Here is a 27,954-nt window from a genome sequence, read left to right on the forward strand (position 1 = left end):
TTAAAACCACACGAAAAAGATATTTATTTGTTGTCATGTTCTTTGGTCAATTTACAAGCGTATCAGAGTAAGATAAGGGCACACTACTTTACATGAAATAGACTTAGGTCTCATTAAAAAACAGTCTTCTAAATAAAAATGAAGTTTTCGACCAAGACACATGTTAGGCCATAGGGTCACATTTTACTTAATAAACTTCCACTCTAATATGAATAAATTTGAGGCGTGCAACAAGTACAGAACAAAACAAAACCACGCTACACAGTAGCGATAATTTATTTTTAAAAGAAAATGAGTTAATTCAAGAAAATTTAACGCATCGCCATGTAATACGGTATATTATTGAGTGGAAGAGGTTTGACTGCATGGAGGAAATTTATAGCAGACGATATAAATCGATGAACGAAGAAAAAGTGAGCCACAACGTGCAATCACTCGAAGTACACAGAAAGAAAAGGTTCAATTTCATAAATTTTCATAAATATTAACCTCTTTATTCCCAAACTCGACCCTTTAAGCTCTCCTTCCTGGTTTTCATACAATTCTTCAAAGTCTGTTCTGAGACTTAAGTGGTGACTAGTGGTACATAAAATATTCCATACAGTTGATGACCAAGTTACCTTTCTTTCCGACAATGTATTGATAATGTAAGACGAAATGATATCTTGATCGCTTTTGAGAATAAAATGTAATTTAATAGGTAATAAATCACGGTATTTTAAGTCATTTTTTTTCTTATTACTTTCAAATTGAAGGAAACCTCAAAAAAGGGTTTTCTTACGTAAAAAACGCCAATGGAGTGATAAAACCCCGAAAAGTGAACAAGGATGGGTTTGACGGGCGATTTTATTTATGAAGCCTTGTCCACGACGAAGCTCCTTTAAATCGGGGGGAAAAGAGAGTTTCACGAAAAGGAGTGTCGTCGCTAGCAATAGGCGTGTATTAAAAATAGACAATGTTCTTTAAAAAAACTAAATCGTAACGTGTGTTCAATAAAAAAATCAATCGTTGGTTTGTGTAGAGAACGTTAAGCCTCGTTTCTACGTTAACAACATTAACATTTAACAACAAATGCGTTGATCTTGTAAAGTAGGAAATAAGTTATAATTTCCCTTACGCGAGTATGCAATAGTTTGAAAAAATAAAAACCTATTCATAATTATATAGTCACTCACGAAGTCAGAAACTAACTTGACGCACGGATATACAATTACATACGAAGAGAGATAAATGAAATATGCATTTGTTTAGTTAAAATGTAATATATTATAATACCTTAATTTCATATAAACATAATACAAGATATAAGTAGAACTAAGAAAACTTTGGTATTCAGTTAAGGCTTGTCATTCAGAAAGACAGTCATCTCAAAATTCTTTCTCCCCCGTATAGTCTTACTCGGTCATAGCGAAAAAGTATTTGGAACTCGGTTATAGCGAAGTGCCGCTTATATCGTCAAAATTTCTCGGTCCAAGCTAACAACTGAATGTGCAACTCAACAAACAATACTGATTCGACCCCAGGCAGAAGGGGGGGGGGGGACTCTCATATGAAAGGGACAGAACGATTTACAATAACAGAACATGAACGCAAATACTTTTTTGCCGTCGAGGTCTCGTTTAGCACGCGATACGCCCCATACTGTGAACAATTTTCCGACGGGCATCCCCTTTCATATGGAAGTCCCCCCCCCACCCCACCCCACCCCACCCCATCCCCCGAGGGATTTGACACATTCCTGGTGACCACTCCAAACACCTTACAAGGAAACCGAGTTGACGTTTGGGAATATTTTAAACTGTCATCTAAAGTAGAATGATTAATGTGGGTACTGAGTTGAACTACTGGGGGAAAAACCCCGGAAAATCTCGAATATAACGATACAATAAACACTCAGGTAGAAGGTTCGTTTTGACCAACTTACTATTACAGGGAGCGATGGAAGAAACAAAAGAATTGGGAGCCGTGCATTTTCATTCTATCGGGGGTTACACTGTATATGAGTTGAGGAAACGAGCACTGTTCACACTAAAAAGCTGTTGATTGACATATTTATGACGACATCATCGCTTGCTACAGCGGCGTATATGTTGTAGTTTGAAATGAATTTTGGGTCAAAATAATTTTAAACTAGTTTGTTTTGTATTTTTCATTGTTAAGGGATTATGATTATAAATCTGGAACGAAGGAAGGAAGGATACAAATTAAACTAGTTTGAAATCACTCTGAGCTGAAATTCATTTTAAACTACAACGTACTTGGCAGATAACAAGCACAACAGTGTCATACCAGTTCAAATAATAAAAATAAAAAAACCTAATAGAAGAACAGCACGAAGAAAGATGAAACAGAACTAAACTGCGGAACCAGCACCACCAGTAGAGGTTAACTGCGAGGATCTCGATACTTGCAACTCGGCGTGTCACATTCACAGTAAAACTCCTTCTTTTTAACTGACCAGAATCTGTCTCCGTAATTAAAACTGTGGAGAAAAGAACACTCAAGATTATGGTAAGCAATAAAGTGTATTCAACGTAATTAGAACAAAAGAAATTACGCGCGCTGTGATTGGTTCAAAGCCTCGTACCATGCCTCTATGAAAAAATAAAACTATTGCGAGCATTTATTTTATAAACGAAAGTCAAATACTCTCTAGACTAGTTTTCATAGATTTACTAAAAATTCATGAAGGTTAAGAGAACACAAAAAAACTGTGGAGACGAAGCGGCTCCCTCGCTCGTGTTCCTTTAACATTATGGAAACTGATCAACTTAATTTTGAAAACAATAAGTATTTAGTAGTAATTTAGAAATATATTTAGTTTATTAGTATTTAGTATAATAGTTACACGACCACACAAGCATTATGCTTTAAACCCTATCGTGTGTAAATAAAGGTGATGATGATGATGATGATGAACCAACATTCCGCAAATAGTATATCATTTCAAATGATACAAGTAGTTACATAGCCTCCCGCGCGACCAACAGAGCACGTTCTTTTTAAGCTGTGCTTACCAAATCTCGTCGTGTACTTTAATGTCCTTCGTAGCGAAGAAAGCAATTCTCGGAAATCTAATGTCCTGAAAAAAAAAAGTTACAAGCTACAAAACATATTTTGCTGGAAGTAAAATATTGAGAGATATTTACACAAATATAGCCACTAACACTAAAGACTACACTGCCCAAAAACAGTAAATGTCAATAAGTGGAAGGATTGTCTTCTTGGAAAAATCTCGAGCAGTCATGAGTTTTCCCAAAACGGTCACGTCAACATGACGTAATGTGAATAGCTCATGTTGCTAAGCAGCGTCAGGTACGAAACCGCGGGCTTAGTCCGTTCTCGGAGACGAAATCTCGGCTCAACTGGTACGTGTTCCCTGGACTATATGAAATGTCTGGAAATATGTGTACTTTTTCCCACTATATTTTGTACCCTCGTTTTAAATTGACGGATTTATTTTCCAACGATTACGGTTTTTAACCTGTGATGTCCTGGGTTGACGTCACGAATTGCACTAGACCCAGGCTCCTTTTAACGCTCCCGCAACTCCGTAATGTTTTAATTATTGCAATTTTTCCCCGACTGACGATTCATCAAAAATCGAGGTTTCAACAGAAACACAACTTTATTCGGCATTCAGCTAAAAAAATGTCGATATTTTTTGTGCCCAAAACATCATTTTGGGTGTTTTGCATGGGCGCCGTAAGGCCTAAACTATGTGGCCAAGGTGACTTACTCTATGATGGATGAATACGCGTATGGGGAAGACGTTTGGTTCACAGGAGTGATTGATAAATCTGCTAATGTTTCCGTAATTCTTGGCGTCTATGCAGTACAACTCATGAGCACTTTCCTACAAAAGAACAAAAATGAGAGATAAAAACACAACGCCACTGTAAAAAAATATCCCCTTTCTAACGTGGACTCTGGTGTTAGTATTGTGACAAACAGACTACCCTTAATATAAAACCATGCAGTGGATAGTTATACAACTCTCAAAGTAGGTTTTGCGATTTCCACTCGTCGCTTTCTCTAATGGAAATTGCATTACATATTTTTTTGTTTACACAGCGTTTGGTTAAGTCCAGTTGTTGCTGTTGCACGGGTTTGTTGTTGTTGCTTTTGGCCACTCAAAGGCCCTTTCCCCAAACAATGACAATATCTTCGGTTCGTCACCAATAACAAATAAAAATAATATTATAATAAAAATGTTATTTTACCAGCGCTGTTATCAATAAGGGACTTAGAAAATTAAAACATGACTTAAAACAGCGCAGTAGCTCCCCGTCTCGTACATACCTTGCAGTCCAGATCAAACAGGTAAGAGTCGTCATCTCGAGCATCTGCTTCCATGTCAGATATTAACTCACCCGTGTACTCACAAACAAAACTTCCTTGTGGAATTTCAGCAAGACTGCGTACACCCCAACCTACAAACACGCCAATTGACGATTATTGTGTTGACCCTTCCTCGATTCAGAGCCTAAAGGAATAACCTATAATTACAGCGATTTCTGATTTCACACTACATTGATTTCACAATATATTGATGTGTGCAGATGTAGGTATGATTTATCACCAACTTCATCATATCTGAGCGAAAGGCACGTGTGTAAACCGAGAAAGTACAAGTGACTCGTGAAATATTCCGTAAAGTTTGGTCAGATATTATGAAGTTGGTTATAAATCATGTACACATCAATGTATTGTGAAATCACAAATCGAAGTTGTTCAAAGATGGTGCTGAACGCTTGATATGGTAGGCTTCTTTGTAAAGAAAAAGATTCCATTTGTCATCGCTGTCTATTATCTTTATGTTAGCACACACGGTTTGGGTGAGAAATTCTTAGTTGATTGCATTGGAAGGCGGGTTGTTATTATTGATAAAAATGTTCGGTAGATTGTATAAACCGTCTTTGTTTTGTATTACTATTTTTAAATAAATTTGAACGCTTCATACACGAAATGAATCTGCAGATGAACGTGCGATCAGATTCAATCTGTGCTTACTTATTCAATCAACATACCACTGCCTCACTGCAGTACCGGCTTTACGTACGATTAGAGATGATGATGATGTAGCCTGTTTCGTTCAATTTCTCCTACCAAGGGTTGTCTCGGAGACCTTTTTGTGGATACTTTGGATTTGGATTCATGGCAGTAATAAGAAAACAGAGTTTGTGCACTAAATCAACCAACCTTTCCTGTAGGTTCTGTAGAGTTGTAACGGATACTGCATTCCACGCTGAACCACTCTGTTGCGGCAGTATTGCCAGCACTGGCACATGCGATTACATTCGAAAAGTAAGGGCCGGTCATACTTCTGCATATCACCTTTTAAAAGACCCTCCTACAACGAATAAAGAATGTATGGTTTACAGATCGCGTTTTCAAATTATTCGTATACGTTTTCTTACTGTTTTCTACAAACTATGATAACACTTCTGTACCTGAAATAACAAAAAAAAAACAATTTTACGTTCTATTTTAAGGCCTCTGAGAAACGGTAGGTATCAATTAAGAGAAAAGTAAGTGCAAGTTAGATTTAATAGTCAACAACTTGACCCATGAGATACCTCGTTGTACCAAATTCTTTGTCTTTCACTGCTTTCAGAGCATCTACAAGCTCTCCCACTACGGCAGTCACTCTGACAGTCGCAGCCCTGCAAAAGAAAAAATAGGTCACCAAGGGTGACATGAGTCTAATGCCGTATGGCATAGTGATACAGATTGCGCGGTTTTCGTAAGCCGGTTAAAATTGGTTAGAGGTTTGTGTTCGGGAGTTTAATTTAAAATGCTTATAGCAAGCTAGGGGCATCGTGGATGATTATGGATGAAAACGAAACAGTCACAAATGTTATATGCTTCACAAAATTTAAAGTATGAACAGGAGTTGATGTTACTTCTTCCGTATTGTCCGTAAAAGCAGAAACGATTAAACATTTGGACAAGATTGCGTGACGATTTACAAAAAGCATGTTCATTACAACAAGGGTTGAAGAACTTCACATCGTTTTCTTTCAGATTTTTCACCATTTTGATGATGACTCTTGAAACAGATTTTGCAATAAAAGCACTTGAAATAGTGACTGTTACTCCATTGTACTGTAAGCACTTAGTGACAGATTTTCCTAAAAACGGGTGTAAATGCTCACGTCAATATAATGATGACCTTTTGAACGCTGGAAACTAGGCAATTATTATCGAGCTACCATACACAGGAGCGAAGACTGTTTATCATGATGTACAAATTTCGCGAATCATCACTTCCATATCAATGTAACCATTTTATGATTTTTCTAGCTGTAAGAAGAACTTAAGATCTCTGAGAGTCGTAAAAGCATGAAATTCGATTTCAGTGTATGACAAAGGCCGGGACAGTGTAATACTGCAAAGCGGCCAAACAAACGCATTTTGATTTAGTCGCGTAACTTGATTTACATTTATCCATGTACATCTTTTATTTTTTGAAGCTTTTTGTTTGCACTGTAAAGAAAAAATTGGTCAAAATTCGAATGACTTAAATACAAAATACGAGGTAAAGTTTTCTATTTTTTAAAACAAAATAAATATTTGGTCGCATTGTGTAAATAAACGCGAGTCGCCGTCGAAATATTTTTTTCTCAAAGACGTCTTGCTTTTTAAGCAAGACGAAAACACAAGTGCTTAACTGAACTGAAAACGAAGATTTATTTTCACAAAAAGCTTACAAATGTCTTAACTGGAAAATTATTTCGTCCTGTTCAAGTGTTGAATAATCGCGACTTGAGAAAGAACTTTTAATTATGCGTGGGAACACGTGTCGCTGATTGGCTGTTTTTAATTGAAACTAATCGTGCGTGTCCGTACGGAGTCCGTTCTTGCAGCTGATCATTGTTTTCTACATTACAGCGAACGATTATCGATCCCGAACCATTCCCTTGGGATTGCTAACAGCTTTTTTTTCATATAACAAAGAGTCTAATGCGCATGCGCAAAGCGCACGCAAGCATTAGACTCAAAAACAGTTATAGCCTGAGGTTACATGGACGACGACGACAACAACAACACAACAACGACGACCACGACGACGACAGTCGTTTCTCTATCTTATCTATTTATTTTCCAAATCTCAAAGTACCTCGAATTTTGAAATACTCCAGTTTATCGTCCCGTTATAAATTTCGCAGCATTCTTTGACGAATGTAAATTCCGGGTATGGTTCATCATCAACCTGGGTAAAGAAAAACCGACATTTCATCAACAAGACCTTCAAGATAAAAAAGCAAGTTTAACATGATCTGGGAGATAGGGTCGAGACTTTGATCTCACGCTAAATTTCCCTCCACCAAAATTCTCTTTTCACATAGCAAGCTTGACTGACTTGCTGGAATATTATTACGAGGAAAGAAAAAGCATACTCGACGGGTTCGTTGGCCATTGCCATTGTCGGTCTAAAAATCGTTGATATTCTCTGTAAAGGATAAATACATAAATGCTTGCGCGCACTGAACGTTCATCCCGGCCCAATACTCTTTTCTGAGGGTTCTATAGTTGTTATCGAAGTAGACAAGAGCAACAATAATCAAATAAAAAAACTTCTCAGTAAACACACCTCGTTTATGCAAGATATTGAAACGTTTTCCTGTCCACGGGAAATATCGCTGTGTGGTCGTAATAAAAACAGTTACAAATGGAAATACAGTTTAAAGGTAAAATGCGTTGATATAAAAAAATAAGTGTAAACCACAGACGTAACAAGAACAAGCGAGAACTTTATGGTACAGTAACAATTACATTATTTTTGTTGTTTGAACAAATTTTAAGATGGTTTCCGTCGAACATTCGAGCAATACAGACATAAATAAAGTTACCACAGAGATCTCATAGCATGATAACAGTTTGAGTACAGCTAACAAAAACCTATCAAAATTTTAGCTCTCAAGCCGACCCCGCGAGAGAAAAATGGATTTGAAATTATCTACATTTCAGTTAAAACGGACGTTTCACGCCAGTTAAAAACAAAATGGCGCGAGTTTTAATCAGTTAAACATTTTTACGAGGTTTGACTTTAATTTTCTCGAGAATGTTTTAGAGTTTTATCACGGGGTCACTGAGACAATTGAATTTCAGTGAGATGTTTCAAATAGTATATAAAATGTTACCGTACGATGAGCAGGGTTTTGGTACTTAATTTTTGCACTCATTGCTCGAACTTTCAGCGGAACCGTTTAAAATCATTTAAGACAAAAGAGGTGCACACAGTAATTGCACGCATTTTTTTGTACCTATGAAGGATGCGTGGTCTGATAGATTCCTGACATGATTCCAAGTCACGTTTTGCTTGCAACAAAATTTGTCCTTTTGAGTCGGTTTCAGCGACCTAGAAAATCACAGAAATTTTATTAAATTTGGAACTTTTTAACCTGTGATAACATTTAGTGATTTTTAAAATGCCGTACGTAACGACCAACTCGACTGGGCGATTTCATAAGATTAAGAAAGCAAAAACGCCAGAATTCATAATGAATCACATCACACATTGGTTGGAAAGAAAAAATAGAAAGACTTTAATAGGTTGCTGTTGTTTAAACGTCTTCGAATCCGTGACAGTCCTAGAAAAATGCCACTTCAACAAACACAATACCTCTTCGGGTGTGTGACCGTCTTTGTTCCTGATATGAATGCCAGCTCCCCGACCCAAAAACAATCTGCAGACATTTAAAGCACAATCAGTACAGAGAGAAAAGTGTGATTCAATTGGTTCACTGACGGCAGGAACTTTGTAAATTCATGTAGCTTGCGTTTGGACGTATCGATTTTAAAGACACTAAATCAAAAAATTAAAAAATTTCACTCTAGCACGGTTTACTTTGTGAATGACATCAGTTTGCTGTAAGTCTTTCCAAAGTGATACTTACTGGACACATTCATAATGATCTTCCCTTGCAGCGATATGTCTGAAACCGGAACAATAAACAAATCGTCAAAATCATACATTACATACCAGCGCGAAAATTGAATTGAAGACAAAAATGGTAGGTTGACGAAATCTTCTGAACGAAAGCGTACATAGACCGATATTGCTTATAACTTGACTGCCTTGGACACTTTACAAGAGCGGATGAATTACATAGTTCAACGCACACTTGCGAATAACTCAGTTCAGTCAGAGCCAGTCGTTTCTTCTGCTGCACATTTACCGAGCTTGGAACAGTATGCAGTCACTGCAAGCTTTTTTTAAGTGCATTACTTTTTTCAAAATGCAACAATTCTGGGTAACTTTACTAGCCTGTATGCAGACGTGTCCTATTTTCGTTACTTCAAACGAAAAAGAGAGGCAAATGAAATAGGCAACGTCTGCACACAGGCTACAACTTTACCACATCGCTTTTTGTCTGTCTATGAAACCTGGGCCAAACGTGACCAAGAGTCGATGCAAATTGAAGAATGAGTTGCACAAGGTAATTTCTTTAACTCCCAGCGAGCGCACGCCAAACGAGAGAAGACTGGGACGACTCTCAAGAAATATGTGGGCAGGTTCCATTGGATGAGAGCACACGAGGTTCGCCGAAAAGTGCATGAGAGTTTGGGTCTAGTTAAACCTCTTGTTCTTGTCTGGCCCGGGTTTTGTCACTTGCGTTTTGTAAGTAAAAGAGTAAAAAATCTCCTCATTGCTCAAACGAAAATTGAGATTTATAACAAACAAAAGATAATATACAACAAAAACTTTCAGACACGTCACAGGACCTACTTTTATATCAACAATATACAACTGAAAGAAATTTTGGTGAATGTGCATTACTCACAGAGGTGTCTCCATATGTACGTTTAGACTGTTGATGTCTGTATTCTCCGTTAAGAGGAGTTTGCACACTTCAAGATTTCCAGAAAGTGCCGCCCAGTGAAGGGGAACGTTCAGCTCCTAAGTGTCATAAAAAAAATTCCAACCGTTACGCGAAGGAAATACATCACGGAATTGTAAGGGAAAGAAAATTGACAGATTATCAATTATGACAATTTCCAACAAAAAGGACAACATTGCGACAATGTTAATGAAACGATAAAGTCTTAGATTAACGGACTATTCTTTGGCTTTAATGAACTTTTTAGTGACGTTAAAGAATATTTTTCCTTCAAGCACACAAGGTGGACAGCAAATATTGAATTTTCGTACTTTTTGCGTTTCTTTGGCTTTTTTTTGTCGGTTTTAACCATTACTTATGGGTTCTCTGCCCTTAAAAAGAAATTATGACTACATATTGAGCAACTTAGTTATTACATGACACTGAGTTGTTTGCCCAGTGCAAACATTTGAGTGATTCTGAGAGTATTCTAAGGATTGTTATTGTATTAACCCTTGCCTACGGCTCGCGTTAACACTTATTTTAGTCTTAAACCGTTTCTTGACTTTGCTTCAGGCAAGGCATAAAGGTGGTTTCTAATCCAAATTTCTAATTCTTAAGAAACAGTCCTACTTCGTCTCTAATGTGGACATTAGCTCCTTGTTCAATCAACAGTTGAGTGGCGTCAAATTGTTTGTCCTCAGCTGCCCACATGATTGGGGTCCAGCCTCCATCGTCCTGTTGGGAAAACGTTATACAATATCCTTAACATTTTTACAGGGCGCCTTTACGTTCATGGTCTGTCCCTTTAGAATACAAGTATGAGGGGAAAAAACTACGCACTGATCTCTGCAGCTGGGGTATAGCTTTACATGCTGAGTAAATTGCGCATTTTCTGTTTTGTAACAAACAATCAGATATGAAAACGTTTGTTTTCAACTTTCTATATAGAGCAGTTTTCAATTGAGTGTCGTAAAACCAAAACCAAAGTAATCACTTTAGCCAATCACAAAGAACACAGACAATCCAGTGAACCAATCAAAACTCGAAGCAAATACGTGTAGCCGGCACGAAGTGCGGGAAAACGTGCGCAAGCGAGTTACGATTGGTTTTGGTTTTACTTCTGATTGGCTGAGAAAATGGCGCAAGATTTTTAAACCAATCACTGAGCATAGTAATGCAAAACCAATGCAAACACGAATTACTTTCGACACTCAAGTGAAAACCGCACTAATGACAGCCATCAGTAAAATGAATCGAATAAAGTTCTGAACTTCACCAAATCAACTGCTTGAGCACTTTTGGATTGAGATCTGCAGTTTCTAACAAGGTGTCAATACCTTATAACTCTGTCTGGTTTTAGTTTTCAATCTCGCAAACTAAATCTTAGTTTGGCTGCTTTTTTTGTTGGGGCACGAGTAAATGAGGTTTTTACATTAATATAGCTAACGATGTTTTTTATAGTCTTTTGGCTTAACATTTCTCGTATTTAATTTTATCATGCGTCTTTACCTTTTCGTTGATATCAAACTTTCCTGTTTTAAGCAACAACTTGATCAGATCCGTGTGTCCCTGACGGGTGGCCAGATGGAAACACGTCATACCTTTGGTGTCCTGCAAAATTGTATTACACACATGTGTGTGGTACAATAATAACACCCGTATGAAATTAGCAGTGGTAGTTTAATTTTGTAGAATAGTACTTTACAAACTCATTAATAATTCATTGCGTTAAAACAAAAACAAAACCGTGAATGAGGTTTGGTTACGCGGTCTTAATTAGCATAGATATTTACGATTTTATTTCTCCGTTTACTCCGTAGTTTTTGTTTCAGTCGATAAAATATATCAAGCACTTGGAACAGTGTTTCGTCGGCTATCCAAACACCTCGAATTTCGTTAAAATTACTCCACTGCGCGTCGTATTTTCAACTCTCTTCTAGGTGTTTCATCCCGATGAAACACTGCCGCTCGTGACAAATGACAAAACTCCGTTAGGAAGTAACGATGACTAACGATGGCGGGGATCAGTGTTGTGGGGGGGGCGGGAGGGGGATGGAAATGGAATAGAATATGGACAAACTTTGAATTAATAACAGCTACGTGTATGGAGCAGAAAGCGAGCCCAGAAATGCGAATCATGTAATCAATGTACCTTGACTCCGAGGACTGCTCCACAATCAATGAGGTATTCCACAGCCTTCACTTTGTGGTTACTAATTGCATCGAACTATCACAGAAAAGCAGCAGGCATTATTCAATAAATAATGAAACAAATACGAAAAAACAAGACTTTTTTAACTCTCCCACACTTACCAAAGGTGTTCTATTTTCATAATCCACGAGGTTTATGTCGCATCCCGCCTAAAAATTAAAAAAGAAAATTCATGAGAAATCAGCGAAATCTTGATTCCCGTGAAAACAATTACCCGATAATAATGTAAACTGTGTAATACATTCGCAAATTAATAAACTGATATACAGAAAAAAGTCTATGGAAAACCGTTCGTCAAAATAGTTGGTTGTATTAACACTGTGTTTTAACCCATCAAGTTATAAGGCGTTTGATCGATATATTTTTATAATATTACTCTGCCTATACTTTACCCTATACGATATTTTTTGCCACCTTCAGAGTTACTACTTGAAACACCTGGTACAGTATCTTGCACACCCCAATTTTACTTTCATCAAACAGTTTGTTCAATCAAATCGTTTGCATTACCCGCGTTATCCGCGTGTTGAAATGATTAGACAACGTTAGATTCTAGTACGACGAGTACGACTACGAAATTTAACGACCAGTGTCATTTTGGCAGAAAACAGTGTTAACCGTTGTAACTTTATAACAGGCTTTTGCGAAAATGTCGTAGTAGCGAAAACAAGTTCTCGAAATGTGGGTAAGCTCATTAATGAACTATCACGAAATGGCACAACTATCTTCAGGAAAACTAACCACATCGATTTTGTTCTCAAAAAGGGCCGTGTTAGATGTAGCAGAGTAATTGTATAAAGAAAATTTACAGAAAAGTGTTTGCACGTTTCGGCGAAATTTTAGAGACAAAATTGACTAAAATTACGGAATGTTCCTAAGGCACCGTTTCGTTGTACACAATTTTGTCCCGTCTATCACTGCCTTTGATAACAGCCCGTCCCAAACGGTTTACTTGTTTGTTATATCAGAGTTACACAGTGATATTCTACTTGTTACAGTTTGTTTTACCAGTCTCAGACAGGCCATGATATCAACATAGCCTCCTGCAGCAGCTGCATGCATGGCTGTCTTTCCTTTCGCTTTCAACAGTTGCTGGTTTGGATCACATCCCTCGACTGCAAACAAAGAAACAAAACACAAAAAGTCGCACCTCTCGTAACTCGTAACAATTTTTATTTATTTTTCATTGATTTTCAACTCTGTAAACATACAAAAAAAGAACATTTACTACGTTTGTAAGGAAGATAGAACTTACCCAGTAGAGCAAGAACTTTTTGGATATTGCAGTCTTTTGCCGCGGTATACAAATTCCTCGGAGATGTCTTTGGCTTCTTATGTGGTCTGAAAAGAAAGAATTTAAACCATTTTAAAAAAGTAACGTCATAACAAGAGAACGTTTACATTGTAAATGTTATTCAACTACTTAACCTTTTTAATGATCTTTGAGTTTGTTCAGTGAGAATCTTGGCATCCTCCAAGACAAAGCCCAGGCCTCTTCGAAATCTATAGTCTTCTATTAAAACCATATTTCTTTATAACACGTTTCAGGTGTCAACAGAGCAGCTTCATTAACAATTTGACGAACACGAACGAAGAATAAATGGCCTCGCTCACTACGAGTATCTGTAGCTCAGTGGTTACAGCGTCTGACAGGTGTGCGGAAGATCGTTTGGGTTTAATTTTTTCTTCGCCCTCGCAGAAAATTAGATGTTTCTCAATTTATCTCAAGTTTGAAGAATCCTTGTTTTTCAAGATCTGATCTTCTGTCGATCATTGTATTTAGCATCAAGAAAAAAAACCCAAACATTTTGTGTTAAGTCAGCAAGAGCTGCAGGCTGTCAGTGCAATACAGACTTTCCTTTTTTACACTTTTTCCTACACGATGGGTAAAGACACTTACTTGACTGTTTCTTTACATATATTTAATATTCCACGAAGGATTTGTGGATCTCCTAGAACTGTAGTTTCATCTGCAAGTAAGAAGTTAGCACAAAGTAACTTAAGTAATAAAAAAAACCAATAATTTTATTTTGAAGTGGGTTTTATCACAAAAGAAACTATAAACTTGAATTTAGTTAGTGTAGCGTGATCATCAAGGTGAGAGTAGTTCTGAAAAGAATTGTTGTTTAAGTGCAACCTAAGTAGAAGACATCTTCGCCCTCATTTACTATAAAACGAGACTCTACATAATATCTAGATGCTTGACAAAGAAGAAGAATTAATTTATCTCTGTTTGTTTAGATATATGAACGCTCACCCCCATCTCGAGTTTTTAAATGTAACATTTATTTCACAGCAGCTTTTAGGTCAAAAAGTATTAACATATCCTGAAATTTAAACCACAAAGCCTAAACACTCAAAAGCATGACCGACACTTCGGCTGTTATCATTTGTAATACCTGCGATATTAGCACTAACTACTGATGACGAGTCTGACGATGTACTACTGCTCCATGCTTCACCAAGACTCTGCCGTAATCCATCCATCACCCTGGAAACTGTGTCTGCCACAGATTCTAGCAAAGGACTTGATGCTTCTGTAGCTTCAATGGCTGCTGACTGATCTTCTAAAGAGGAACTGTAAATCAAAGGAGAAAGTACCAGTAATTGCCCATTGGAAAACATTGCTACTTTTCTAGAAAAAGCTGTTGTCAAAAGGAGTTACAAAACATTCATGCAGAGCTGTTTCAAGGAAGAAGGATCAGGGGAAAATGCATCTGAGAAACGCGATCAACCACACACGCACTGTTAAATTGATACATAGGCATTAGTGGGCTTGTGGTATTCATTCTTCTCAGAAAACACCAAAATGATGACTTTGAATGGGAACTGGGATTTGTTTACATTTTCACTGGGAGTGGGAATCCCAAACAAAAAATCAAACTAGGAATGGGATTTGGGAAAACAATAGGCTGGAAAATGGGATTTACCCCCCCCCCCTTAAGGTCATTGCCCTGTATTGCATTGCGCATCCTTACTGCGCAGAATTTTACGCGTAATTAGCGCGCGCGCGTGCGCACACATCAACAAAATGGCTGCTTTTTTCTATGCAGCTTAGTCCGCGAGAGAAGTTAATTGTCACTTTCTCCTAAACGAGTCTGGTGACCTATCAATTTTTTCTCATATTTTAGGTGTAGCGATCAAAATCTTTCTGTAAAATGAAAACAGATCAATTCATGTGTTTGAAAAATAAATTATCGTTAAAAACGTGTACTTTGCTAGTATTTGCAGAGGAATTTTAAAGGAATTATATGGAATATACAAGGTCTTCCTGCTCCTAAACGAATCTGGTGACCCCCCTTTTTTATTTCAAAATTTAAGTTCCCTTAAAGTAATAAACCAGTAGGCCAAGTTTGGTTTAAAAATTGTGTTCAGTTCTATTTCAGGGCAATGACCTTAAGGATCCTCTTTGTACAAGTGTTGGGGTTCAATTTTTCCCCTGTCATACAATGTGGTATTTTCTTTTGTTCTAGTGTATAGATAATATTCAATAATAAATATTAAACAAAAGAAAATACCAAATTGTACCCAGGGTAAAATGAGCCACAACACGACCATAAATGAAAGCATAATAAGCAATCTTTTATCGTGGTTCTCATTGTTTCAAGATGCAAAATTTATTTTGGAGTTCTTTGTTTTTCTCTCAAATTTTGAATTCAACAAGAACCTTCAAGCAGTTTCAAACTATACAAAGAACATAAACTGTCTGTTTTATGTCAATCTCTTACAGTTAGTCACTATCACACGAAAACAGTTGAAAACAGTTTAAGATAAGTTTACAAGTGTAAGCAACTCTGAAATGACAGACTGACTTTGAATCAGACAGAAGAAATGAACATCTCTGTTGTTGTTGTTTTTTGTCGTGTTGTGCACAATCTTACATGTATATAAGGCTCACCTGTTTACTGAAGCACTTTCTGTACTCATTTTTGCTCCTAACAAAGACAAATGGAGCACAGTATATAAACCAAAATTAAGATTCACTTTTTGGGTGGTAAGAGAAAAACCGGCCAATAAAATGACATAAAAATTTAAAAAATGCACAGGTAGATAAACAACAGCAAAATAGTTTACAAAACTGTCACATAAAACATGTTCATACTTTTTCTTGGTGAATCCAGAAAACTCTGAAAAAAATTAACAGCAATCCAAACCCATTAATACAAACAGTGTTGTTAAATTAAAAAATGCCAAAATGGACAAGAGAAAAATAATAAAAATTGATGCTGACTTAGAGTTTGAGAGTTAAAAAGTGAATAAATACTATTGTTAAAGGCAGATAACTGGCAGTTAATTCATAAATAACACTATGCACAGGCATTAAAGAAGTAGTATTTTAAGTCATTTTCTGATTACTTTCAAATTGCACTCAAAATAATGGTTTTCTAACACAGAAAAAACACCAACAGCGTTACAAAACCCCAGGGGAAAAAAGGTTCCAAATGATGAAGATTAAGACAGATTACATAAAATAAACTTGAAAAGTTTGCTAATTTTTTCAAGATGTGTTGGCCATGACATAGCTCCTTTAAACACTGAGAACAACAAATGTAGAAATTCACAAAAAAACTCTGTAATTAATTGTTGAACTTACTGATTCACACAGCTCACTTGGTTTATCTTTAACAGGACTACAGCTTTCTGGAAGTGTTTTAACACCTAAATGTAATGACAAATAAACCATGAGAGTGTTTTAACGAGCTACGGCTCCTGAGCTCTTCGTGCTGAAATAAACTATGTCTTAACTAAACAGGATTCGGACGCTTTTTCAGGCCAAAAATTCAAGAACTTTTCAAGGACTCTCCAGGACCATTCCTGGAAATTTCAAGGACTTTTTTCACAAAATTTACCCCAAATCAACGGTTGATGTGCTTGCTGAAGAACTAAAAAAATCACTTATTTTGGCAGTCTCCTCATTGCCTTGAAGCCTTTTGACGTTCAAAAAATAAATCAAGGACTTTCAAGGGTCGAAAACCAATTTCAAGGACTTTCAAGGCGCGTCCGAACCCTGACTAAACTATTTCTATAGCTGATTTAAACTGCATGAAAAAAAGGAGACCAAAATAAAAGCATAAAAAAATCAACTGTCACCATTACTTACTCTTAGTGATATACATGTTGTATTAGTTTAAAATTGCACACTGTAATCGAACAGCTTGAGGGTTCAAACTCAAATTAATTTCAAAGTTTTAACCAAAAAAAAAAACTACGTTGAATGAAGAAATACCTGTCAAAAAATGCCAGAAAAAGATCACCCATAATATGTCAAAGTTGGTTTTATTATATTAAAGAGCTCAAATTGTGGGTTAAGACTGAAGTATTTTCTGTTTCAATGTTCATTGAGTTTACATTCGATGAAGAAGACTTCCTAAAGTCTCAACTTTGGATTTTTGACTCGACTTTGGATTTTCTTTGACTTACTTTCGAAAAACTTTTTTTCTAATATTTGAGTTGTTAAACTCAGGGTGCGGCTTATTTGCGGGTGCGGCTTATCCGCGGGTGTTTACAGTACCTTGTTTATTAATGGTGTTGACAGCCACAACATTCTTTTTGTCATCTTCTTCATCAGAGTCTATAACAATAGAGTCATCCTTTGTTTTCCCTTTGTCAATATATTTCTCAGCTCGTTTCCGTAGTTGGCAACTACAGATTGTCCTACAAATAGGTCGCATCTGACCGTCTGCTGTGGGTGCAAAAACTGTCATTAAGCCACCTTCTGGAGCAAGACAAGTCTCTCTTTCAGTGCTTCCTTCAGAAGCAGTGGCTTCTGTTATTTTACTTTGTAAATGCAACACCATTTGATTTTCAGGTTTGACCTGAACATTTGTTTCAATAGTAGAATTGTTTGGTGTTAGAGAAGACGAGCTTGTGCCTACTGAGGATTTAGCGCAGTTAGGTGACGGCTGATGACTGAATGGTGCAACCTTGACAATTGATGGATTCTTGACATCAGAAGTTGTTTGTTTGTCCACTGATGAAAGATCACTAGTCAAGTTTTGATGTCTGTACACTAGACCAGTGTTTGTCTGTTTAGATGAACATGCAGAGTCTGACATCTTTGTTGTTGAGTTCTTGCTGAAGCTCGGACTTCCTGTTGGTGTGGTTGATAATGATTTTGGAAATGATGAGCCTAAAAAGTTAATATTATACAATCAAAATAAAACAATAAATAACAGGCAAACATTAAATAATAATACAATTTTCATTTTTTATCAGAGGGCAAAAACCCATTTAGAGAGATACATGCACAAAACATGTAAGATCTTTGATTTTTATCTTTAAATGTGATAAAAAACATAGTCTACAATGTTACTCAGCTACATGCAATAACTAACAGCTATTTACTTTTATTGATCAAGCAATTAGTCTTTGTTACTGATGCATTAAACAGCTTGCATAAAAAACAACCAAAGATCACACATCAAAGAAAGTAAAAAGATATATTTAAGATGACACAAAACTTCTAAAATAAGAGAGAAATGGTATCAGAAATTCATAGAGTACAATTTAATCAATCGAAAAAGGCAAAGTATGTTCACAACCACAGTGTTCCTCTGAATTGTTCAACACAGTTTTCTATTACTGTACATGTATGTAAATCATATCAGTAATAAAATTCAAAGAAATGATATCTATTAGATTGGTTTTCATTGCAGTCAGGATCACACTTTTGACTCAGAAAGAGAACTCTGACCTCTGTTAAAGTCCAAAGTACGTTATAAGTGACAAGGAAAATTGTAATACAACAAAGAAAAACTGAAAGTTTTGGTGACAGGAAAGTTTTCTTTCTTTATTACAGGTAACCATTTTAGTGCAGAGAACAATTACACCTACTAAGCTATTACCAAGGCTATTACTAAACACCAAGTTGCTTGTGAACCATTGAATTACTTACCAATTGTGGTACAAAGAGCAAAACAGACCCATGAATTTTACTACTGATATGATTACACTGTACGTTAAATGTCATGAATTACACATGTATGTATAGTTATATTTATTTAGCATGTATGTATTGGAGTGCTTCAACAGAAGAGCATTTAAAGAAGAGCTTTAGAGAAGCAACTATTTACTGTACTTGGCAGTTGGAGACTAGCAAGATTGTTAGTTTTACCTTTTATCCTGGGCTTACTTTACAGCACGTTTTGCCAGATGTACAATCATGCAATTTTAACACAGCAACAGGGCTGAAAACAGACACATTTGTGACACAACCAAAAATGCAAAAGGGGAAAAATAAAATGAAACGTGAAAAACAGAATCAAGAAGGATCTGTGTTCCATATTGTGTCTATGATAACTGAAGGAGCACTTCAAGGAATAGAACTATTTTTTCTTTTTCTTCATACAGTTGTGAACAATCAAGCATGTACATACAATACCTGTAAAACCTGTTTACACCAGATATGACACAATACCACAAATACAGCTCTTACACTACAGCAAATCAGAAATAACAACAAACAGAACCGTAACTATACTTCAAACACAGGAGTGATGGCTGTAATAGTTACTTTAATGACAAAGAGGTTGTTAAGATGATGCAGCTACTGTAAACCACTGTCGAAGAAAATGTACACAAAAAACAACCTTGGAGTCTAGTCAGTCAGTGTTAATAAAAAACAAACTTTTTCACTAGCTTCTGTGATTGTTGGGATTTTTTTAAAAAAATTAAATTTTGAATGAACATTATTGTGCCTGTGTCTTTCAGCCCTGCCACTGTATTTTTTTGAAAAGATACTACAAGACCTGTGGGATGTGCACTGGCTGGTCTCATACTCTTGGGGTGCAACCTGGGTGGGGGGCCATATCCAGCTTCTCTATAATGTACCCTGGTGTTCCTTTCATAGTAATAGTTGGTTGGTGGGCGAGGTGGGCCATAATGCATTGATCTACCTTGGTACCACGGAGGAGAAGGTCTTCGTGGTGGCCCATCATATCTTGGATCTAAGTGTCCTTCCCTCACTGGCCTGTGGGGAGGATGACTATGGTACACATCTGCTCTGTCTATTGATCGTGTCATATTTCCTGTTCCCCTACGGCCACCTGGATACCTGCTGTTCCTTCCTCCCCTGTGCCCATCAGGTCGAAAGGTAGGATCGTGATCTCGCCTATGCCATTCCCTTCCAAGATACCTTTCATGACGAGCATCTGCTGGAGGGGCGTAAGGGTGGTAGCGATGGTTGCCATGGCAATCCATTGGCTTGAACACCCTGAAAGAAATAACCATAAAATTGTTCTGAAATGACTTAAAAAGTAAATGTATGTTACAATGGACAGAAAAATGCAATTTGTCCACTACATGCTCCTGGCTACTTGAAATACCAGGTACACATTTACAAAGGCAGACAAAACACTCCCTTGCAAAGTACTATTGGGGTAAGATACATGTACAACATAAAATAAATTACACATTACTGTATATAGGTATATCCAACAAAAAAATTACTGATTAATATTTAAAACAGAACATACACACATTTCATAATATCTCACAGCATAACACTCTCAGTAAAGTTAACCAAAATTTATTTCCAATATTTATTTTGCATATTACCTTTTTTTAGCTAGTTAATTAGTTGCCATGACAGTAAGACAGACACAGTACAGTTGTATTTCTATAAACTAAATTGACATTTTAAAATTGTTTATAGCATTCTTAATTTATTGTATAAAATAAATTAACATAAATTATAATTAATCTTAATAATTAAGATAGTCACTACTCATGGAAGCTTAGAATTAACTTGGTAGTGTTTTTTGAAAACAAATTTAGCAGAATTTTTAAAGGAGAAGTTCACTCCAGAGTGGCCATTTATTTTCTTTACGCCAATAAAAAGTTTAAACAAAGATATGTTATTCACCAAAATTTCAACCTCCAACGTTCGCTATAACCATACGAAATCTTTCCCAAAACTCGACAACTGAACGCCGCCATCTTGGAGCTGTAAATGTATGCGTGACGTCAAAGAGCTCAGTCTTACGTGGTAAGTTTGGCGGGAAAATTTTTATTGTCAAAACTTCTTGTTTTTTATTTTTTTGGAGCGCTGTTTGAGGAAAATGGAGCTGCACAAACAGGCATTTTGACAAACAAAAGCCACTACGAAGAAACAAGGAGTTTCGAGTATTTAAATTTCCCCGCCAAACTTCAGGCTGAGCTCTTTGACGTCACACATACATTTACAGCTCCAAGATGTTTAGTTGTTGAGTTTTGGGAAAGATTTCGTAGGGTTAAAGCGCACGTTGGAGGCTGAAATTTTGGTGAATAACATATCTTTGTGTAAACTTTTTATTGGCGTAAAGAAAATAAATGGCCATTCTGGAGTGAACTCCTCCTTTAAGTTGTGTAGCTATTGTTCAGTCAAATACTCAGTATCATTAAAAATAATGATTACGTCGATATAATAATCATAACCATTACAATTCTATGGTTTACTAAATCAAATACTGTCGACATAAGTACTGCATGGAATTTAAGCCGCATTACTTGGTGTTGTAAGAACCAATGCTACCAATTTTGTTTTGATGTGGGCATAGTTTATCATTTTGTGAATCTCTTGTTTTATGTCACCAGTGATCATGCCAACAAATTGCCACTGAGAAATTATAGGGTGTGGTTAGGAATTTGGGTTTGAAATAAGAAGTGTCACAGACAAAGGACATAAGGGCAAAACTCTAAATTACCAAAGCATTCTGTAATTAACCGGGCGGGGAGACTGGGCCGGCCCGGTTCATAAATCGCCCGGAATTTTTTCGTCGTCGTAGTAGTAGTGGTAGTAGTAGTAGTCTTGTCGGTAAATCGTTCCAGACCCGCTCGGCCACTTTCTTGGCCAGGATTCAAATCACGCACCCTTGATGTTTACTCGGCAGAAGCTATTAAATCACTCTCCTATTTTAAATTTTATCTAATACCCTCAATTCTCTTAAGCGTGAAATATATATTTTTGTGTTATTCAAGCGTTTGAGTACTGGTTTGCGAAACCGGTGATTTTTTTGACACGTCCAAGCAATTATTATTTTTTTTTGAAAACTGCTACGTCAGTCACGCAATGATTTTGCAGCAAGCTTCACGCATAACTGCTTTTAAAAAAGGGCTGGTAGCCAGAGAATTTTTGAGCCGGAATACTTTGAAGATGCTCTTCATTTAATAGAAAAAATTGTGTCCATTTTCATCCGTGTACAGTTGAGCCGGCAAAGTCGCGTAGCAGAGACGATTGAATGTTTGCACAGCGAAATAATCTTATTTTTGTTCTTGATGTAAAAGCTTTACTTACACACTTCCCAAGACTTCAGTCAACAAAATGGTAATGTATAGTATTTCTACGAACTATGATGGTATGTGTGAAGGTATCCGCAAAGCCAGCAAGTAAAACAAATGGTCTGCAAAATGAAAATGAAATCTTGGCGCGGGTAATTTAATACATGTAATTAAATTCTACCACGGCATGCAAAATTTCACGTTTTTGAAATTTTCTAAATCTTTTTGCCTTTTAAAATGTTTCTTGACCCCATCTTGAATAAAAATTCATCTAAAACGTTTTCATGTTCTTTTTTATTTTTTCACATTTGTATTTAATAGTTGCCTTTTTGGGCTTTTGAAACGAACACGGCATCTATTTAGAGATTGAGGCACCATGTTGATGTTTACATATTTGCGTTATTTGTCGTAGTAGTTCACTCGGCCGCTTTCTTGGCCAGGATTCAGATCCCGCACTTTTGATATTTACTCAGCAGGAGCAATTAAAATTTTATCTAATACCCCGATTTCTGTTAAACGTGAAAGATATATTTTTGTGTTTTTATTCAAGCGTTCAACTCAAGCGAGTACTGGAGTCCGAAACCGGTGATTGTTTCGACAGGTCGCTGAGGTCGATGTTTTTGCAGCAAGCTCCTGCATTTAAAAACGGCTCCAGACTCTACTTTGAAGATGCTTTTCATTTAGCAAGAATTGTGTCCATTTTGTCTATTTCCATCCGTGTACAGTTGGGCCGACAAAGTCGTGTGTCACAGACGAATTGAATGTTTACCCAACAAAAGAACCTTATTTTGTTCTTGATGTAAAAACTTTACTTGCACGCTTTTCAAGAACTCACAAAACAAAATGTTTAAACTAGAATGGAATGTAAATCGGTAAAGCCATCGTGTGAAATAATAGACGGCAAAAATGAAAACTTGCCCTTCGGCGCGTATAATTAATTAAATTTTATCACGGCATCAGTATTTTCACTGCTTTTAAGGATTCAAAATTTTTAATGCAATTCAAATGTTTCTTCGCCTCATCTTGAATCTTTTTTTTCACATTTAGTTAAGATTTTAAGCAGCATCTGTTATCTAATACATGTGGTCTAATGCATGCCCTTTTTTAGTCTTTTTATTTTCTTTTGTAATTTTGTTTAGAAATTTTTCTGTTATTCTTGATATTTGACTCGTTTTATTCGTTTTTTTTTATTTTTTATGTTACTCGTTTTATTCGAGCAGGAGCCAATACTGTAATTTTCTGGTTACTCCGCTCTTTTTAGCGAGGAATATAAAATATATATTTTTTGTTTTTCATTCAAGGGTTTTGAGTTTCAGTCGGAACCGAACGGCGATGGAGAAATGACCTGCAATGAATCACGCAATCAAGAACTTGCGTTTGCGTGACTGCTTCCCAAAATTGACGTGAAGAGCTTGCATGTTTGAAAGCTGAAAAGCTTTCTTATATTGTTCTTATTCCCATTTTTTGGTGTGGTACATTTCTAAAAATGTTTTTATGTAAAAACACGTCTTAGTTTTTAACGAAATTGTTTGTTTGTTTCGGTCGGAGATCATTTGTACTGCCATTTAACTGGTTTGAGTTCATTTATTCAAGATTGCACACAAAACGTTTTCAATACCTAGGTTATTCAGTATTCGGAAGAAAAATAAAAATTTGAAGGCCTAAGCAGGAATTTGTCCAAGCATGGACAAGCAATCCACAGACTTGCGTGTTACTCAATATAAATTATATGGCATTTAAAAGTTTTTGCTGTACTTGTCTAATAAAGTAGTTAAACATCACCCGCCCGGTTTTAAGCATTAAGCTTTAGGCGTCTTGTTTTTGCATGATTTCTCTGCCTAACAACACCTGCATTATTTTCAATTAATCCTACTATATACTTTCATGAACTTCAAGTCTAAGTTCACATGTTCTACCATGAAGCAAATAGGATTTTTACCTTGCTTAAATTCATGTTAATTTAAGTCACGTTAATTATTGTCGGCGTTAATTTCCGCACATTTATTTCTGCTACCTTAATTTCTTTTAATACTACCACAAATTCTGGATCCTGTCCAGACATACATGTAGTTGATTTTTTCTTTTCTGCTAACTGTATTTCAATCTTTTGCAATGTAAAATCCTACAGGTATAAGTATTGTTTACGATATTTCCAGTTCATGCCTGCTTTCAGAAGGGTAGTTCAACATTTGACACATCAACTTCTTATTATTTTGGCCAAAAACATTCAATGTTGAAATTAAATTTGTTCTTGTCACCACAAACTGCGCTTCCTTGGGTTAATTGTGTTAATTTCCTTCAATTTAAAAATTTACCTCCTTTTTCGCATTAAATTTCCTTTTTTTCAGGAGTAAGTTTTCCTCCATTTTGCGTTAATATAAGTCACGTTAATTTCAATACCTTAATCAACACAAATGTTAATTTCCTATAAGGTAGAAGATTGGTGAAGTTTGGGCTTCTTTTATCCTCACTACACAAATGTGACATATTATGGCAATCTCGCCTGAAACTTAGTAGCAGAAGCTTACATATCTGCTCTGTTCTTATGTACAAAGCAGAAAAACATGCTGAATGCATTTCAATTTTTCACAATTTCATTGGTATTCAGGCATTGCAAGAGCAACGAGAAACATTATTGTGTGTTGAGGAAAAAATCATCAGAGTATTTGAACGTTAAGGTGATATGTTAAATAGAATGGACACCATCCCTCCACATAAAATTTGTTATTTTAAATTTTTATGTAAATTCTCCATCAGTGTAATTTAGCTTAGTTATAAATTTTATGTACATTTTTTAGATGCAGGCCCTCTTTGGATACCAGCCTATGAGCTGAATGGGCTACCCTGCTTAAATAAAGTTTACTTTACTTTAGCCCAGTGAGAAACACAAACCTTACTCACCAAGTCAAACAGCTTGAAACACAAATGATTGTCCACTTACAAAGTGTGTGACAGCAGTTTTGTTAACATATCTTTTATTCACATTCTATCATTATATCAACAATATATTTTACTTCAAACCTGTAAATACAAGTTTTATTTGATATAGAAATATTGGTGGCACATAACTTTTCCTGTTAGTCTCGGGGATTTCGCAGATTTTTTATCTAAACTGGTCTCATATGAAGGCAACTTTACCCATGAAAAACCTTGTTTTTGAACATTTAAACGGAAGATATAACCTTCATTTGGGGATAGAAATCAAACTTCAGCTACAAATATAGTTTTTTTTAAGGCACACAGAAACAACTTGAAAACTTGGCTAATGTTCTCAAATTGCAATCAATATCCATTCGCAGCCATTTGCAGTTAAATGCACTTTTAAACAGTTTTAATGCTCTAAAATAGCAATTGTTACTAAAAATGGACAATTACTTTTAAGTTTCCTAATACACAATATTATAAATTTTGGCTGTTCAAAAAATCTGTTAAAATCAGTGACATACTCCCTTTAAGACAATTTAGTCGTACAATTCCCTCATTGATGATTTTCTTGATTTGAATTTATTATTTTTTTACTTCTTGTATACCATTAAGTAAATAAATTAACTTAAAAAACAAAGTAAGAAAGATCATGAAAAAGGTTAATAAATATGTTTCCTGAAAAACAGCTTAAAACATTTGTACAAGTCATTTTACACTTGACATATCAAACTTTCCCTTTATAATTCAAAAACTCATTAATAATTCATTAGAAAAATATGAAGGAAAATAATGTTGAATGAGTGTCTTTATATCTGATAAAGGCACAGCTAAATTTTCTTGGCCAAAATAACCCAAAAAGATTTTTATTAGAAGTTTTTGAAGCCGTTCAATAAACTCGCAGTTCATGTTTTATCAAGTTTAAAACACTTGGCTCTGCCTCGTATTTTAAACTTGATAAAACACTACTGCTCGTTTATTTAACATTACTTGACCCATTAACTCTGACATTTTTCTTATGAGAAGGCCCATGGAAGTGGAAGTCCTTATAAATTATTTGAAATTTCACATAAATTATTTCTGTTTTTGAGGCAGCAGTTAAACAGGGTCCAGTGTTTTGTTTTATTATTTGTTTGTTTTTCATGTATCCAGATGGTAGATAAAAAGGTGTATTCATGATACAAAACACAAAATGACTCTTGGTAAAAAAAAACAGCAATTGTGAAACACCTTTTTTGATCGAGATCTCAAACTTGTTTACAATTCATCACAAAGGAAATCACAATCAAAATAGAGGTTTGGAAATCTGATCTTAGTTACCATACATTTTTACAATTTCATTTCTCTGGTTTCTTCTTAACTTTCTAGTTTCAATTGAGAAAAGACATCAAATGCCTATAACAGTGTTTCATCACAATTGCAAACACCTCGAACTTCAAAAACAAGCGCTGCATCTTGTATTTTCAGCTTTCTTCTCTGTGTTTAAAAATGCAACGAACACATCTATTCTCACATGTTTGATACATTATTTGATACGTTAAACCTTGAATTTCGTTTGCAAAGGTATTGGAGGTAACCAAACTATGTAGTTATCACAGCAATGTTTGACAAGCATTTTACCAAAGCTCAAGAGTTGACGGCTGTTTGAGCTTAAACAGGTGTCGCCACTTTGAATCCACCCAGCTGGAGATCACTGTTTAAATTTTAGTTCTTACACTTCATTCCCCACACATCAAAAATTTCATAATGATAATATATGCAAATATATTTCAAAAACTTATCACTAGTCTTTTATTTTTATTCATGAAAAGAAAATCTCAGACACCTTAAATTGTTTTAAAATCACATTTCCGGCCATGACTTGTTGTTATTTGTTGATTGAGTACATACTTCTGAGCTTAATAAAAACTTTGACTCGCAAAACCATTTTCCTCACGACAGAACATTTCACAGTGTTCAGTCAGTGTTGTTTGTGTTCCCCTCTTAATTATTAGAGGCGTGTTTTGCATACGAGATGTGTCAAGCAGAAACCATGAAACAAGCCCGTGGATTGGAAACACCGAGTGTAGAATTCTTGTCTTATGTTTAGCAGAAGGCCTTCCACCATCAAACACAAAGAACAGCGAAATTTGATAGCCAACATGGAAGATAAAATCTTGAATCTTTTCATCACGCTTCACTGATCTTTTCCTCAATGCAAAGCGATCGAAAATCAGCCGTGCAGTCACGACTTCAAACCACCAGCTAGGCGATCTCCATTAACGAGGGCGAGGGGAGCGAAATCAACGAAGTAAATAGGTTGTAGTGTTTGATCACAATATCGGTAGGCAGTGAAGCTATTTTTGTGGCTAGAGAACAAACCGATTTTAGGGAATCCGCGAAAACAAGAGCATTGTGAAAGTCACAGCACATAAACAACATCGAGCCACGCTGCTACGGCGCGAACAGCCATTTTCAAAAATCGCACTCAATCAAACTAACAAACGCCATCTAAGAATACTAAGTCTAGTATTGTTGATTATGACTAAATAAAATCAAATATATGGACAAGAATACACACGCTTACCTTTCTTGTATGGACTTGCCAACTCAATTATACATTCAAGTTGATTCAAGTCAGAACTCGACCCGCGAAAAACCGGAATAAAATTAACGTATCACGAGCGCGCACGGGCACGGGGGAATGTCGGCGCCCGCTGTAACATTGCAGTTTCAATCCGTCACGCGTGACTG

At 36.1% G+C, this 27,954-nt stretch overlaps 1 protein-coding gene across 2 annotated transcripts; it reads right to left on the reverse strand.

The window, feature by feature from the left end:
• On the reverse strand, positions 1-27,886 carry LOC144633723 (histone-lysine N-methyltransferase EHMT2-like). 2 transcript variants are annotated; one of them, XM_078492595.1, is made up of 26 exons: positions 27,788-27,886; positions 19,938-20,254; positions 17,555-18,172; positions 16,637-16,701; positions 16,145-16,169; positions 15,941-15,977; positions 14,442-14,620; positions 13,943-14,012; positions 13,298-13,383; positions 13,051-13,157; positions 12,144-12,191; positions 11,983-12,057; positions 11,340-11,441; positions 10,461-10,565; positions 9,792-9,907; positions 8,904-8,942; positions 8,630-8,693; positions 8,271-8,365; positions 7,598-7,646; positions 7,124-7,216; positions 5,580-5,666; positions 5,203-5,353; positions 4,303-4,433; positions 3,740-3,856; positions 3,018-3,082; positions 1-2,482 (listed from the first exon to the last, which is right to left on the reverse strand). In XM_078492595.1, exons 2-26 carry the CDS (start codon positions 20,239-20,241, stop codon positions 2,386-2,388), a joined length of 2,925 nt encoding a protein of 974 aa, XP_078348721.1. In that variant the 5' UTR covers positions 20,242-20,254; positions 27,788-27,886; the 3' UTR covers positions 1-2,385. The 2 variants fall into 2 exon arrangements, with proteins under 2 accessions (XP_078348721.1, XP_078348712.1); XM_078492586.1 differs by having other exon boundaries at positions 19,791-20,254.
• Between the last annotated feature and the right edge of the window lie 68 nt (positions 27,887-27,954).

Source organism: Oculina patagonica, chromosome 1 (genome assembly GCF_052425735.1).
Source record: "Oculina patagonica isolate OP01 chromosome 1, crgOcupat, whole genome shotgun sequence".
NCBI lineage: Eukaryota > Metazoa > Cnidaria > Anthozoa > Scleractinia > Oculinidae > Oculina > Oculina patagonica.

Coding starts and splice junctions, on each gene's coding strand:
- LOC144633723 (XM_078492586.1), bottom strand. CDS start 20,241: ATGGATTGCCATGGCAACCATCGCTACCACCCTTACGCCCCTCCAGCA. Junction 16,702..17,554: donor CAACACCATTAATAAACAAG/GTACTGTAAACA, acceptor CATTACATTTAG/GTGTTAAAACACTTCCAGAA. Junction 5,354..5,579: donor AAAGAATTTGGTACAACGAG/GTATCTCATGGG, acceptor TATTCGTTGTAG/GAGGGTCTTTTAAAAGGTGA.